General features: G+C 37.4%; 1 protein-coding gene across 31 annotated transcripts in view; it reads left to right on the forward strand.

Moving 5' to 3' along the window:
• Positions 1 to 13,392, forward strand: part of DLG2 (discs large MAGUK scaffold protein 2) — a 2,299,762-nt gene that overhangs the window by 1,001,355 nt on the left and 1,285,015 nt on the right. For 5 of the 31 annotated variants that reach the window (XM_035264066.3, XM_054241383.2, XM_054241387.2 and 2 more), the window contains exon 1: positions 3,141 to 3,407. The exons of the other annotated variants lie outside the window; for them this stretch is intronic. In XM_035264066.3, the coding sequence (XP_035119957.1) occupies positions 3,306 to 3,407 (102 nt within the window). In that variant the 5' untranslated portion in view covers positions 3,141 to 3,305. Of the gene's footprint in view, positions 1 to 3,140; positions 3,408 to 13,392 lie in introns of those variants that run through there. 31 annotated transcript variants of the gene reach the window in all.

The raw sequence follows: 13,392 nt of genomic DNA on the forward strand, positions 1-13,392 counted from the left end.
AAACCAATAATGAAATGTGTTTATATCTTAAGGTAACAGTGATTCATTTATTTTAACCATAGTGGTTACTGGCTCTATGGAATGCATTGTCATGGAAACCACTTTCCTCCTCATCCTCCCTTCAATTTAGCCCAGAGTTATTATTTGGAAACAAGAATTAAGGGAAAGCATTTTATCTAATAGAAATAAACAGATAACAGATATATATATATATATATATACACACACACACACACACACATACATATAGAGAAATGAACTCATTAATGAAACATAAAAAATAAAGAAAATGAAACATACATTTTGTTTTATGTTTTGTCATTTGGCTTTATCAATCTAAAGTAGCACAAAGTGTAAAATGAGGAATAACTTGAACATAGCAGCCTTAATGCTGCCCTAGAATAGGAGGTCAGCCTTAGCTTGAGTAATTCATTAGGGAAAGACTGTGTTAGATATTATTGGAACATCACAATATAGAGCATACAATACTTTTGAGGTGTTTGAAATACAAATTATAGGCTAATGAATAAGGGAAATATTGTACAACTTTTTTAGAATCTATTCTCTTTTGGAAAAACCAGCCATAATTATAGATGCTCTGTAGGTGGAAGTGCTCCTCACACAATCACACATTTTATGTTAACATAAAGGAATAAAATGGTAAGGGATATACTTAATCTATAAATGTGACTTTAAATTTCCACAGAAGGCCTCAGACCAGAGTTTTGCTCCTAAAATGTGACCCAGTATGTTTAAGAACATATAGATTAGATCTCCTGCATCCCAGCACGTTCCAGGTATTCATTAGGTTGAATCGGTTTTGATTCCTAAGGGATAAATCTACTAGGCAAGGATTCCTGCACTTAGTGTAAGAATCCCAAAACCTTAGGCATGGCTGCCCTCTACAGTTAGAACCAGGTATAACTCAACTCTAAGGGTCTTTCCATGATGATTTTTGCTCATACTTTGTTTCATACTGATTTCTCTTCAGAGAAGTCTTATTTCATAAGAAGGACGTGGATTCTTCTCACAAGAGGGCTGATTTAGATATAGATTTATTGACATTCTACTGGCCTGTGGGATGAAATGTAGGGTTGGGCTTCATAATCCGTATTTATAATAAACATCCTACAGAACTATGACATAATCAGGTTCATTTTCCATTAACTTGGGAGATGAGAGGAGAGTGTTTTGGACATGGGTAAGGGAAACAAAGTTTATAAGGCACTGTCTTTGGCTAAATCGTTTGCAAGTTGATGTGTTCTTTTGCTCTTACCAACACATTTAAGCTTTCTAAGGAAGAAGCACATCATGCTATTGAGGCTCATATTAGTTTAGAATATAAGTGGTCTGGCATTCTGATGGAACTACATCAGGAAGATATCGTTCTGGCAGTTTGCCATGGATATTTAGGACTATGACCTTGCTATATTTCAGGTGGGATCTCTGAGTTTAGTACCCAATTAAAAAGAGTCTTTTGGAATGATCACATTCATGTGAATGTGGCAATCCTGATCCTTCCCAAATAAATCTGAAGACTTTGGAACATGTTTCTGGAGAAGTGTGTTTTGTTTCTCATGATGTTGTTTTTTAAACTCTCCTCCTCTATTTTTCTTTGAACGTAAACTTCATCGCTTATTGACTATGTGACTTGAGCAAATGATATAACATTAAGATGCTCATTTTCTTCCCCTAGGAAAAAATGTGTCCAATAATGTCTACCTCTTAAGCTAAAAAATGAAATAAGCTATATAAGTTAAAAGCAACTACCATGTGCTGGGACTTACCATAGGAATGTGTTGTTCACTGTATCTGTCCAGTCTTCCTGACAACTCTGTAGGTTAGGGGTTAATACCATTAGTTATAGGTAAGCAAACAGGGGTTCGCATAATATAAGTGACTTATACAAAGCCACATCTAGCACCAGAGCCAGAATCTCATTCCAAACTCTAATGTTTTGCTCTCTTTCCCCCAACCATCTGTGAGGCATAGTGCCAGGCACCCAGGTGGCACCCAAAGAGTGCTAGTTTTACCCTCTTCCTACCCCCACACCCTTCTTATCACATTTGTTTTTGTCTTCAATAAGCAGTTTTGCAGCTGTGCCAGCCAGCCACATGCTGATTTTTTTTTTTTTTTTGGTCTTTTTGCAATTTTGACAGCCTCGGTTAAAAACAAAAAACAAAACAAACAAATAATAAAGCATTCATCAGTCGTGTCATTCATACTTCCGGAACAATATAAATACCACTTCTGAGGTTTCCTGGAGCCTCAAAGACATCAAGGTGGGGAAGGGGCAGACTCTTTTTTTTTGAGTTTGACAAATGTTCTATCAAATAAAGCCTTGGTTCTGAGGCCACTTCCCGACCCAGGGAGTGAGTAGGTTCAGTAGGTTCGCTGACCCAGAATTCAGAGGCTTAGGGCACCAGTGAAATCCTTTTGAGCCCATTTTCTACCCTAGATTCCTTTGCTGGCCATCCGCCCTGGGCAGGCTGTGGTCCCCGGGCTGGGAGGATGCTCCCTGCAGGGCTGCGCGAGGGCCTCCCCTTCCTGGGAACTCGGCCTCCTACGTCTTCTATCCTCAGGCAGCTGTAGCGGTGGGGACCAAATGTGGTCTCGGGGTCACGTCAGCGTGGAGAGGTCCCGCGTTCCTACGCTGGGGACTCCTTGGTGGCACCAAGAGCACCCAAAGGCAGGGCCAGGCTGGCGAACACCGCGCTTCCTCCCTACCTCAGCCCCTCCCTCCTACCCCACTTGCCCAGCCAGCGCTCCCCACAGTGACTCTGGTTTGCAGCAAGCCACTGGCTTTTTACCAAATTGGGAGCTGCAGTATGTCCCCCCCCCCCCCCCCCCGCTTCTTCTTCTTCAGAGGGAATAATTTCAGCCCCCTTCAGCTCGCATGACAATCTTCTGTGACTGGGGAGAGTAGGCGGGCACATCCTTTTACATGCTAATACTGCCCCACCTCCTTTGAACCCTCCTCTAAGTGCCTCGCTTCCTTTTATTTTTTATGGTTTATTTTTGTTTTATTTTATTTTTATTTTACCTCCCCTAAATTCACCATAGGGAGAAAAATCCTTTCTTGGTTCTGTCCCTCCCCCCACACGCCTCGTTCCCCAGGGAAGGGAGACCCCGAGACTCTCGGTACTTGCCCGCGGCGTTGCTTCCACCGGGGCTCCGGGATGGCCACGGCGGGCGCAGGGGGCAGCGATCGAAGCGGCAGCTCGGTCTAGGCTGTCGCTCCATGTGCCCGGCGAGCACCGCGTTCGGGTCCCCCAGCGAGCTGCCACTGCCGCAGCCCGGAAGGAATGTCCCCTGTTGTTAAGGACCCTGACTGTTTTACACCAATGATTTGCCACTGCAAAGTTGCTTGCACCAACAACACTTTATCGTTGATGTTTGGATGCAAGGTAGGACGAGGTTCATGTCTCTTTAATGCATGTTGCCTCCCTCGGGGGAGAGAACAATTCCTTTTGTTGCTTGTTTATGTCTATGCCTGTTGGGAGAGTGACGGAAGCTGGGACTGCTCTGCCCTCTCTGGGAGCCAGCTGGGTTTGGGGGCCAAGAGATCGCTCTGATTTTCCGGTGTCCGATGTTGGGCTGATAACTCAGTGGTGATGGGACCCTGGTCTCTAACATGCAGTGGCTGTAAGAGCAGATGCGGCTGGGAAATGGGGCACCTTGGGTGGCTCTCTGCTTGAGATCTTCTTATGCATTTAGCTACTGACTGGGTTCCCGGCTGCTGATTTGGGAGCTCCTGAACTCATCTCAGGTTACTATCACCTAGAGCTCCAACCCACTGGGCCAACCAGCAGGGGTAAGTGGGGTAGTCGATGAACTCCAGATGAAACGGAACACATCAGTTTGCTATTTGACATTTTTTAAGATAAAGAGCTTATTTTTATTTTAGACAGAAAATCTGGAGCTAGGCTCAGGTTGCCCCCAGTTGTGTTGTGTGCTTTCCACTTTGATAAAATCCACTTTAAATCAACAAACAAATGTTATCAAGAGGTGGCGCAGTTACTCAGTGAAGTTTGTAGTGAAAAACTCTCCCACCCTAGATTTTTGTAAAGGTGATTGGTGCTCCCAAAGAAATGAGGTTTGAAGGTTTTTAAAACAGGTTATCATTCATTGCTCCTTTTCTGAAATATATTAATGGTACTTCCTTCTTGGGCCTGATGATCCACTCCCTGAAAAAGATGCGTAGAACTTGATGTTTGCACAGTTTTAGCCCGTTAATGGTCTGAGTGCATGTCCTATTACTGTAAGGTACAAGTCTTTACTTCTTTTTGCTGTGAAAAGCTGGTGGATATGTCTAGCTTATTTATGTAAAACACTTCATGTGGCTACTATGGTGACTCTGTAAGGAGAGAGAGAGGAAAAAAAGAGGGACAGAGCTTGCTTCATCTGAAATAACTAAAATTTGACTTTTCTGGAGTGAATAAATATTACATTGTACCTATTTTTTTCTTAAAGATAACATCAGAGATTGGATTGGACAGCTGGCAAGCACCTCGGGCAGTAAAGTTAATGAAACACACACGTTGAACTTCATGTATAGTGCTCAGAGGAGGTGTAGGCTTAACAGAAAATTAGGAGTCAGGATTTTAAGTCTTATATTGGTTTTGTCTAGAGAATCTGTCTTCTCTGGGCCTCAGATTTTCTTCTGTAAAATTAGGGTTGTGGATGAGATTATCTCTGAGTTGTTATCCCACCAGATCTAACAATCTCTGATTATGTCTTTCATGAAGTTGTTGAATGATAATGCCAGAGATTTTTGGTTTTTTTATTGAGTTTGATAGGTTATACTTTAGGGTTAGTTAAAAAAATATATTGCCCATACTAAAGAGTAGCTGGTTGTTCCTTTTGAAACCCCGAAGAGTTCTTAGAATCACTGACGGTTTGTGTGTTCATCACTGTCACGAAGATGTATGTGAATGAACAGTACCAATAACTGAGAGGTTAGATTCTCTCCCATATGACCTGACACCCCTACCTCATGCTCTTATTCTCCCTCCTAATTGCATTTACAGTAGCATCTTTACAATGGATACTGTTTAAAATCTATTCCCATGAACTTACAATAATTGCTTTGCTGTGCTAAATGATTATTAACAAAGGTGAATGATTTGTCAAAGGAAATTAAACACGAGCTAATAATCAAATAAGAGAAGCTATTGGTGTAGAGAATGTTGTTGAATATGCATTCAACCCTTCAAGTTCATTTACAAAGAAGTTTCTTTTTTTGCTATTATGTTTTCCCCTGATTTTCAAACCACATTGGAGGAATTGAAATAATTACAAGCACATGCATTTTTAAGGCTAAGGAAATACATTAGTTTAACTTCCTTTATGTACTCTTCTTTTTGATGTTCTGGTTTAAAAAATTCACATTATGAGAGAGATTCATGCCAGTAGAGTGAAACAGCTGCATCATGTGTATTGGCAGACATTGTTTCTTGAAAAATAAATTAATATTATATGAAAATAAAATAACACTTGTAGAGAGTCTAACATGTCCTATTTTGCAAAGTATTTCAGTAAGATAAGTCTCAAAGCCCTTTATAATGGGATCAATTATCTTATTGTAATCATACTTAACAGATGGTTAATTATAGATTATTATATATATATAAGGATTCCATTTTCTAATCTGAAATATGGTAACAATATTAGAACTTTCTTCTGTAGACTTCCTCCTACACTTCAACACTATCTGACAGATGACAACAGAATACAATATGAAAAATTTACCTCACAGGCAGGCTTAGGTTTCAAAGCTAAATTTTATATTTACTATCGATATGATTTGCGTAAGTCTCAGTTTCCTTATATGTAAAGTGGGCACAGTAATAGCTACTGCAGTATATATTACTATGTCTTTGTGAGAAATAACATTTAAATGAGATCCGTGCAGTACTTACTATGTTTACATTCATAAAATGTTTGTTGCTTTTATATGGCCTTGATTATTTTCACAGCTTCACTGAGGAGGGGCTTGTTACTTATAGGATAAACTGCTCCCACTGTTATTAAGAGAGTTCTTTTGATAAATTCTTCATCCTTATTATGAAATCAATCATTACTTTTCCCAACGTTATTTTTTTCTGCTCTATGCTGTTTATGTAAAATATAGAAACCATTTGTATATTGACATGACATTCATAAAATGAAGTACATCTCTGAAACTTAATGAACAAATCATACTATTATTCCATTTGATCATTTGATCAGCAAATATTCATTGAGCACACAAGAAATGCTACACACTGGAGACATGGCAATAAAAAGCTCTTGTCCCCTTTGGTCTCAAAGTTAAGTGATATGGCAGATGATTACATTTCTTCCAATATTTGTTTAAAGAAAAATATAAAATAAAGATTTTAGTTGCATCTTTTAGGAATAAAATGGGATTTAAGAATTATTGAAAAAATCATGGAGACACAGGTTTCAGAAAGGATCCTCTAAAAACCTGCAGTCATTTCAAGATTACCTAATACATGTGAAAATAAGATTATTAAGATGTATATTTATTTCCTTTTCTGAAATATATTTACATGGCAGTCTAAAAACATTTTCTTGTGTAGGCCAGACTGTCAGTTTCAAAATAACTGTTTGCTCCAATTATCTCAGAATGACTTAAAGGATGCTGAGTAATTTGAGCCTTCAAGCTAGAAACTCAAAAGTTATTTTCTTTTGTTACTTAGCCATCCCCAGGGTCCTCCCTATTGCTATTCAGTTTAGTTAACTGACTATATGACCTATGAATGTAACATGGAGTGTTTTTCTGTGCTAGACACTGTGATGGGCATTAGAGATACAAATGTTAAGTACATCACCAATTCTTCCTTCCAGGAATTAATTGCAAATCTATTGAGGAAGTAATTCCACTTCCTTTCTTAAAATACAGATCACCTACAATCCCACCTAACCTTAAGTTCTCATGACAGAAACCAAAATACGCTTGTTCCAAAATAAGTATTTCTATTATATCAGTTTCTCCACTTTTTTTCCCCCTGTTCATATGCCATTATCACACCTACAAGGCAATTTATGGGCATGGACTTTTCATGGGAAAGGAGGTATTTTAAAATGCGGTGTTTTTTTCTCACAGTAGTTTCTATGTCATTATCAGAAAATAGGCATCAACTTAAACTGTTTTCTCCATCCACAAAGATCAAAGCATTTAATTTAATTTCAAGGCCCAACATATGTAATATTTATCTTTCCTTTATCTTGTCTGTAGCTGCATTGCAAAGGTCCACAGTCCATGCGTGTGTGTGTCTCCCTTCTTTTATTCCCCTTTTTTTCCCCAATATTTCTAAGACAAAAAAAATACAAACATAAAAGGTAGAATATCTGTTATTTGTCCTAATATTCTAAAAATACTTCATAAACTACAATATTATCTACAATTATTCCATTTATTTATTTATTTAGACAGAGTTTCGCTCTTGTTGCCCAGGCTGGAGTGCAATGGCGCGATCCTGGCTCACTGCAACCCTGTCTCCTGGGTTCAAGCAATTCTCCAGCCTCAGCCTCCCGAGTAGCTGGGATTACAGGCATCTGCCATCACACCCAGCTAATTTTTTGTATTTTAAGTAGAAACGGCATTTATCCATGTTGGTCAGGCTGGTCTTGAACTGCTGACTTCAGGTGATCTGCCCACGTTGGCTTCCCAAAATGCTGGGATTACATGTGTGAGCCATCATGCCCAACCTACTCTTTTAACTAAAAGGAAGATGTAATTGAAATATAGCTCATGTCTTTAAAAAATAGGCAAGGTACCTGGATAGACACTTCTTCAAAAGAGATGTTAAAATGTCTAATGAGTACATGGAAAGGTGCTCAACATCATTAAGTATCAGGAAAATGAGAATCAAAACCACACTGAGATATCATCTCATACTATTAAAAGGCTATTATCAAAAAGACAAGAGATAACTAGTGTTGCCAAGGTTATAGAGAAAAGGGAGCCTATACATACTGTTGGTGACAATGTGTGTTACTGTGATCATTATGGAAAACAGTGTGAAGGTTTCTAAATGCATTACAAATAGAACTACCATAGAATCTGGCAATTCTCCTTTGGATTTATAACCAAAGGAAGTGAATTTATTATCTCAGAGAGATATCTGCATTCTCATCTTCACTGCAACACTAATTATAATAATTCACAATGCCCAAGATATGAAAACAACCTAAGCATTCATTGACAGATGAAGAAATTGTGGCATATTCCTATATTTACATAGAAAGATAATTTATATGTATTCTATAAATGGAATATTATCCAACCTTTAAAAAGAAAGATAACCTGCCATTTGCAACAACGTGGATAACCCCGGAGTGCAGTAAATGAAATAAACTGAAGGTAGAAAGAGAAACATGGCATGACCTCACTTATATGTGGAATCTAAAAAAAGGTAGAATACATACAAACTCAGTAGAGTGATAGTTATAGGAGATGGGCAGGAAATTGGAAAATGCGGGTTGCCACAAAGTTGCAGTTATGTGGGATGAATAAACCTAGAGATTTAAAGTACAGTGTCAGGACTGTAGCTAATATGGTATTGTATACTGGAAATTTGCTAAGAGTAGATTTTAGGTGCTGTTACACACACACACACACACACACACACACACACATACACAGAGTGTAACAAAGATCATGGGTATGTTAATTGATGTGACTGTAATAACCATTTCACTATATAGAAAACATTATGTTGTAAACATTTACAATTTAAAAAGAAACATGGCTAAAACTTGAGCACATCTCTCTTTCTCATGATAGCCATTTGTTAATATAATAGCTCAACTGAACCACTGTGAAGCCCCTAGGACACATAAGGTATATTTAATATTGTTTTTATATATTAGGATACGGGGAAGTTTTTGAAACTATTATCGATCCCTGAAACTTGTTTTTTTCTAGTGAATATTTGGACATTTTTGTAACTGTCCTACCCCTCAAAGGAAAGGAGTCATCTTCTAGAAAGCAGCCTCCCTTCCTTCTACACAGTGACTCTCCCAAAAGAGAGAACAGGAAAGTAAAAGGAAGGGTAAAATGGAAGAAAATGGAAAAACAAAAAAAGGAGGGAATCAAAAGGAGAAAGGAATGAGTTCAAGAACTAAAAAAGCAAAAGGAAGGGGTAAAAATTTTGTTTTTCTTAAACATCTATGCACTGTCTTAGGTGTCTTACAAGTGTTACTTCTTCCAATCTGCATAGTTACCAGGTAGACAGAAAAAGGAGCAGGGAAGGAAGGAAAATAAAACAGAATGATGGGAAGGGAAAGATGTGGGGGAAAAAGAAGATAAAGGGAAAGTGGGTTGTGGGCTCCCAGCCTCCAGAGGGTGCCCTAACACTTACCCAAAATCCAAGGGCCTGTCAGCACCTCCTTGGTGGACAGTTCCCTAGAACCCTCTGGCTTTCTCCACCTCTCCCAGACCCCTTTTTCCTACCTAGATAGTCTATCTGCGGCAGAGAAGCAGTTTTGTTTGCCCATTTGTTTATTTAAATGTGGACAACTTTGTTATAAAACTTTAGTGGTAGCAGAGGAGCCATCAATTCATATATCATTATATATAGTTTTGTCGCTAGCAGAGTAGTTTCCCGTTACATATTTTAAATATTGCCAAAGTTTGACAATTTTGGTATATTTCTGTTTTTATTTTATAGTAATATGTATTCATTGAAATACATTAGAAAAAAACAGAAATTTAGAAAACAAGCTTTAGAAAATACATTTTGTTTCAGAGGACTACATGTAAAAACTGTTAATATTTTTGTGTATATTTTCCTAGTTTCCCAGTATTTTGGCTTCCTTGGTTTATACATGACTTATTTTTAAAATGTAGTTGTGATCATGCTGAGTTTTCATTTGAATAATTTAAATTTATATTAGGCTTTGTGAATGTATTTTAATTGCTGTATAACAGTTAAGCATCCTTTTGATATTTTGGCTTTTTCCCCTTAAATTTTCTAATATTAAAACTAAAACATCTTGGGGAATAAGTCTTTTTGTATTAAAAATTATTTCCTTTGGATAGGATGGAATAAATACAATTACTAAGTCAGATTTTTAAAATAATTTAAGATGCTTGATGATGGGCATTGCTGCATTGATTTTAATCATACTTGTATAAATTTGTACTGCTGCAAGCTATTTTATATGTCATCACACTCTTCATCTTTATGGATTCGTAAATAAGCAGTAGTCTAGTTTTTATCCTGTGGATTGGGTTAAAACTCTGTTTGACTTTGAGTTAATAGGAGTCTCATGACTATGTTGGTTTGCCTCACCTTAAAAATATCTAATATGCAAAAAGTCCAAATGTTCAAAATTGGTACATTAAGGAGACAACTATTTATATTGCCAAGACTTCAGTTTGGCTCTCAACACATGCTCACGCTGACCTGCTACCAGTTGTCAGACACTGTTTTCACAAATGTCAACTCACTTAATCCTCACAGTGACCCTGTGAGGTGGGTATAGTAGTTATCCCAATGTTACAGATAGAGAAATTGGGGCACAGGCAGTTTAAGTAATTTGCCCAAAGATATGTAGGTCTTAAATAGCAAAGCCAAAATTTGAACCTAAGCAGGTTAGATGTAGAGTCTACACTCATATCCAATATAATTTTTGTACTCTTTCAAATAGCAGGATCCTATACTTAAGTGCCTTTAAGCTATGAGTCAATTCGCAAAAATGTCATTTACCCACACCTGAATTTGAAGATAAGGTACACTGATCAAAGGAGTCAGTTTTATTGTACAAAAATTTCCTTTGAGAGGAGTTTGATCCAAACACCATTTCTCATAGTATTCACACTATCATTTTCCACATGAGCTTATTAAATCATATGGACAGTAGGTGACTTACTGAAAGTTACGCAGCAAGTTACACAGCCACCGCTACAACTACATCTCCTAGTTTCTAACTCAATGTTATTCTTTCTATGTCATGACCTCTAACTCTGAACTAGAAGTTTTGGAAATCAAGGTGAGAAAAGAGAAACTGGCAAGTTTTATCTGCAAGAAACTGGAGAAATAACACCCTGCTTTCAGGACTGTGTAAAAATTAAGTGATATATCACATATCAAAACATTTAGCACAATGCCTGGTATGTGGTAAATATAAAATACGTAGCTTTTTTCCCATTTTATGAAACCACTTTGCATATTGCTGAGAAGGTGGAGATTGTTGATAGAGTCAGCTGAATAGTGTCAAATCAAACACTTTGAAATTCATCTATTGGTAAATTGGATGTATTTTAAGCTACCAACACATTGTTGAAGTCTGATAATGCTACAAAAGGCAGAATCTGGAAGTTTATATAATTCACACCAAAAACAAAAATCCTACGTTATACCTGACCCAGAAAGAGAAAATGAAAAATGAGCTAATGCGTTAAACAGGTGCTGAATGTCCCAAACAAGCAGGTTGCATGTTCCCTTTGTCCTCTTTGACAATATAAACTTGCCACTTCAAGGTCTTTTACAGTTTTTATTTGTAACGGTAGAAAACTTGGGGAGAAAAACCCTGAATATAAAAAAATAAGGAGGATTCATTTTTATGCCACCATTAAAGTATGTTCACAGAAAGGGAATGTTGAATTGTGGAATTCAGGATCCTGAAAGAGCTCAGACTTTAAGAAGTCTTCTGCCTTGTACTCATTTATGAATATCTAGGTAAAGTTTTAAATAAAGTACATATGGAGAAATATTTCCCAGTATCCTTGGAATTAAATTACCCCTGGACTCTAATGGCACCTAATACTTAATAATTGCATCCTAATTGTAATATTCAGTTGTAAATTCTGTTTGCTTATTCATTTGCCCATCTAAACTGTAAGGTTTTTAGGGTCAAGGGCCATATTATTATATTCATTTAGTATAATGCCTGGAAGATCCAGTGAATATGACTATGCCTGTTCCACAGCACAGTTAATAAATATTTGTTGACTGAATGAGTGAGTGATATAGGTGCTCATAAACGTTTACTGAACATAGAAGTGAAAAAATAAATGGTGTCTATTTTGTTATTTATTTGACCCTTTTGTTTAAAATTTGTCTTTGATAACTTAACCTGGGAAGTTTGTGTTATCAAACTTCCTAGAGATTATGTTCCCTGAAATAAAGACCAGGCATTACTTAATGTGCTACCTTGATGTGGTGGTTAACTTTATGTGTCACCTTGACTGGGCCAGACATTTGGTTAAACAATATTCTGGGTATATCTGAGAGATTGTTTCTGGATGAGATTGCCATATAAAGCAGATTGTCCTCCTGGATGGGGGAGCCTGATCCAACCAATTGAAGACCTGAATAGAACAAAAAGGCTAAGTAAGATGGAACTCCTCCTGCCTGCCTGATTTGAACTAACACATTGACGTTTACTGGCCTTTGGCCTTGAAGCGAAGCATTGGCTCCTCTTGGGATTTGAGCCTGCTGGCTTCTGTGCTAGAACTCATATCATTAGCTTTCCCAGTTCTCAGGCCTTCAGTCTAGAATTGGAACTGCATGTTGGTTCTCCAGAGTCTCTAGCTTGCTGCTGCTGACTTTGGGACATGACCTCCATAATCATGGGAACCAATTCATATCTGGGTGGGAGAGGATAGAGAGACTGATATCTCTCACTTTGTCTCTCTCTCTCTTTCTGTCTCTCTCTCTCTTTCCTACTGGTTCTGTTTCTCTGGAGAACCCTGATGAATACAGTTAGTATCTGGGTGAAATTCCTGGATATGTCATCACTAATTAGCCATTCTTGTCTAGTAAGGCACAGAGAAGCTAAAAACTTATAAACACAATCAGATCTTCATGTCATGGTGATCTTATTGAAATTAAAGTTGTTTCCTCATAAGGTTATGTATTTACTTTATTATAAGTCACAGATTATACTTCCAGAGACACCATAGTAGAAAACATTTTAAACTCTTTTAATGATTTTTTCAGATATATGTCTATGTGAATGTAGTTGCCAGGCGAATGAGCACATTATATATTTCAGTGATTATAAAGAATACAATATTTTTTTCTGTGTACATTTAAATGATAGGGTCAGATAGAGTAAGAATATTGTCTTAAATGATGGCTTCTGGAAGTCTTATAAATAAGGTGATATTTTTGAAACTTCACTTTGTGTATGTGTATGTGTGGTATGTAATTTCTAACATACAATACATAATTTTGATGGTGTTTCATTGCATTATCTTTACTGAATTTTTTTTCCAAATTCCTAAAGTAGTTTAAATTATTTAATTTGATGAATGAGCACACTAAAAGCAGTCATCTCTAAAATGCTGGTCCAGTGCACTGTAACTGCCTTAATATCCACATTATGGATTAAACCAGCTGGGGATTAACGGTATTATCACTGCATCATATCTCA

The sequence above is a fragment of the Callithrix jacchus genome, chromosome 10 (assembly GCF_049354715.1).
Source record: "Callithrix jacchus isolate 240 chromosome 10, calJac240_pri, whole genome shotgun sequence".
Classification (NCBI taxonomy): domain Eukaryota; kingdom Metazoa; phylum Chordata; class Mammalia; order Primates; family Cebidae; genus Callithrix; species Callithrix jacchus.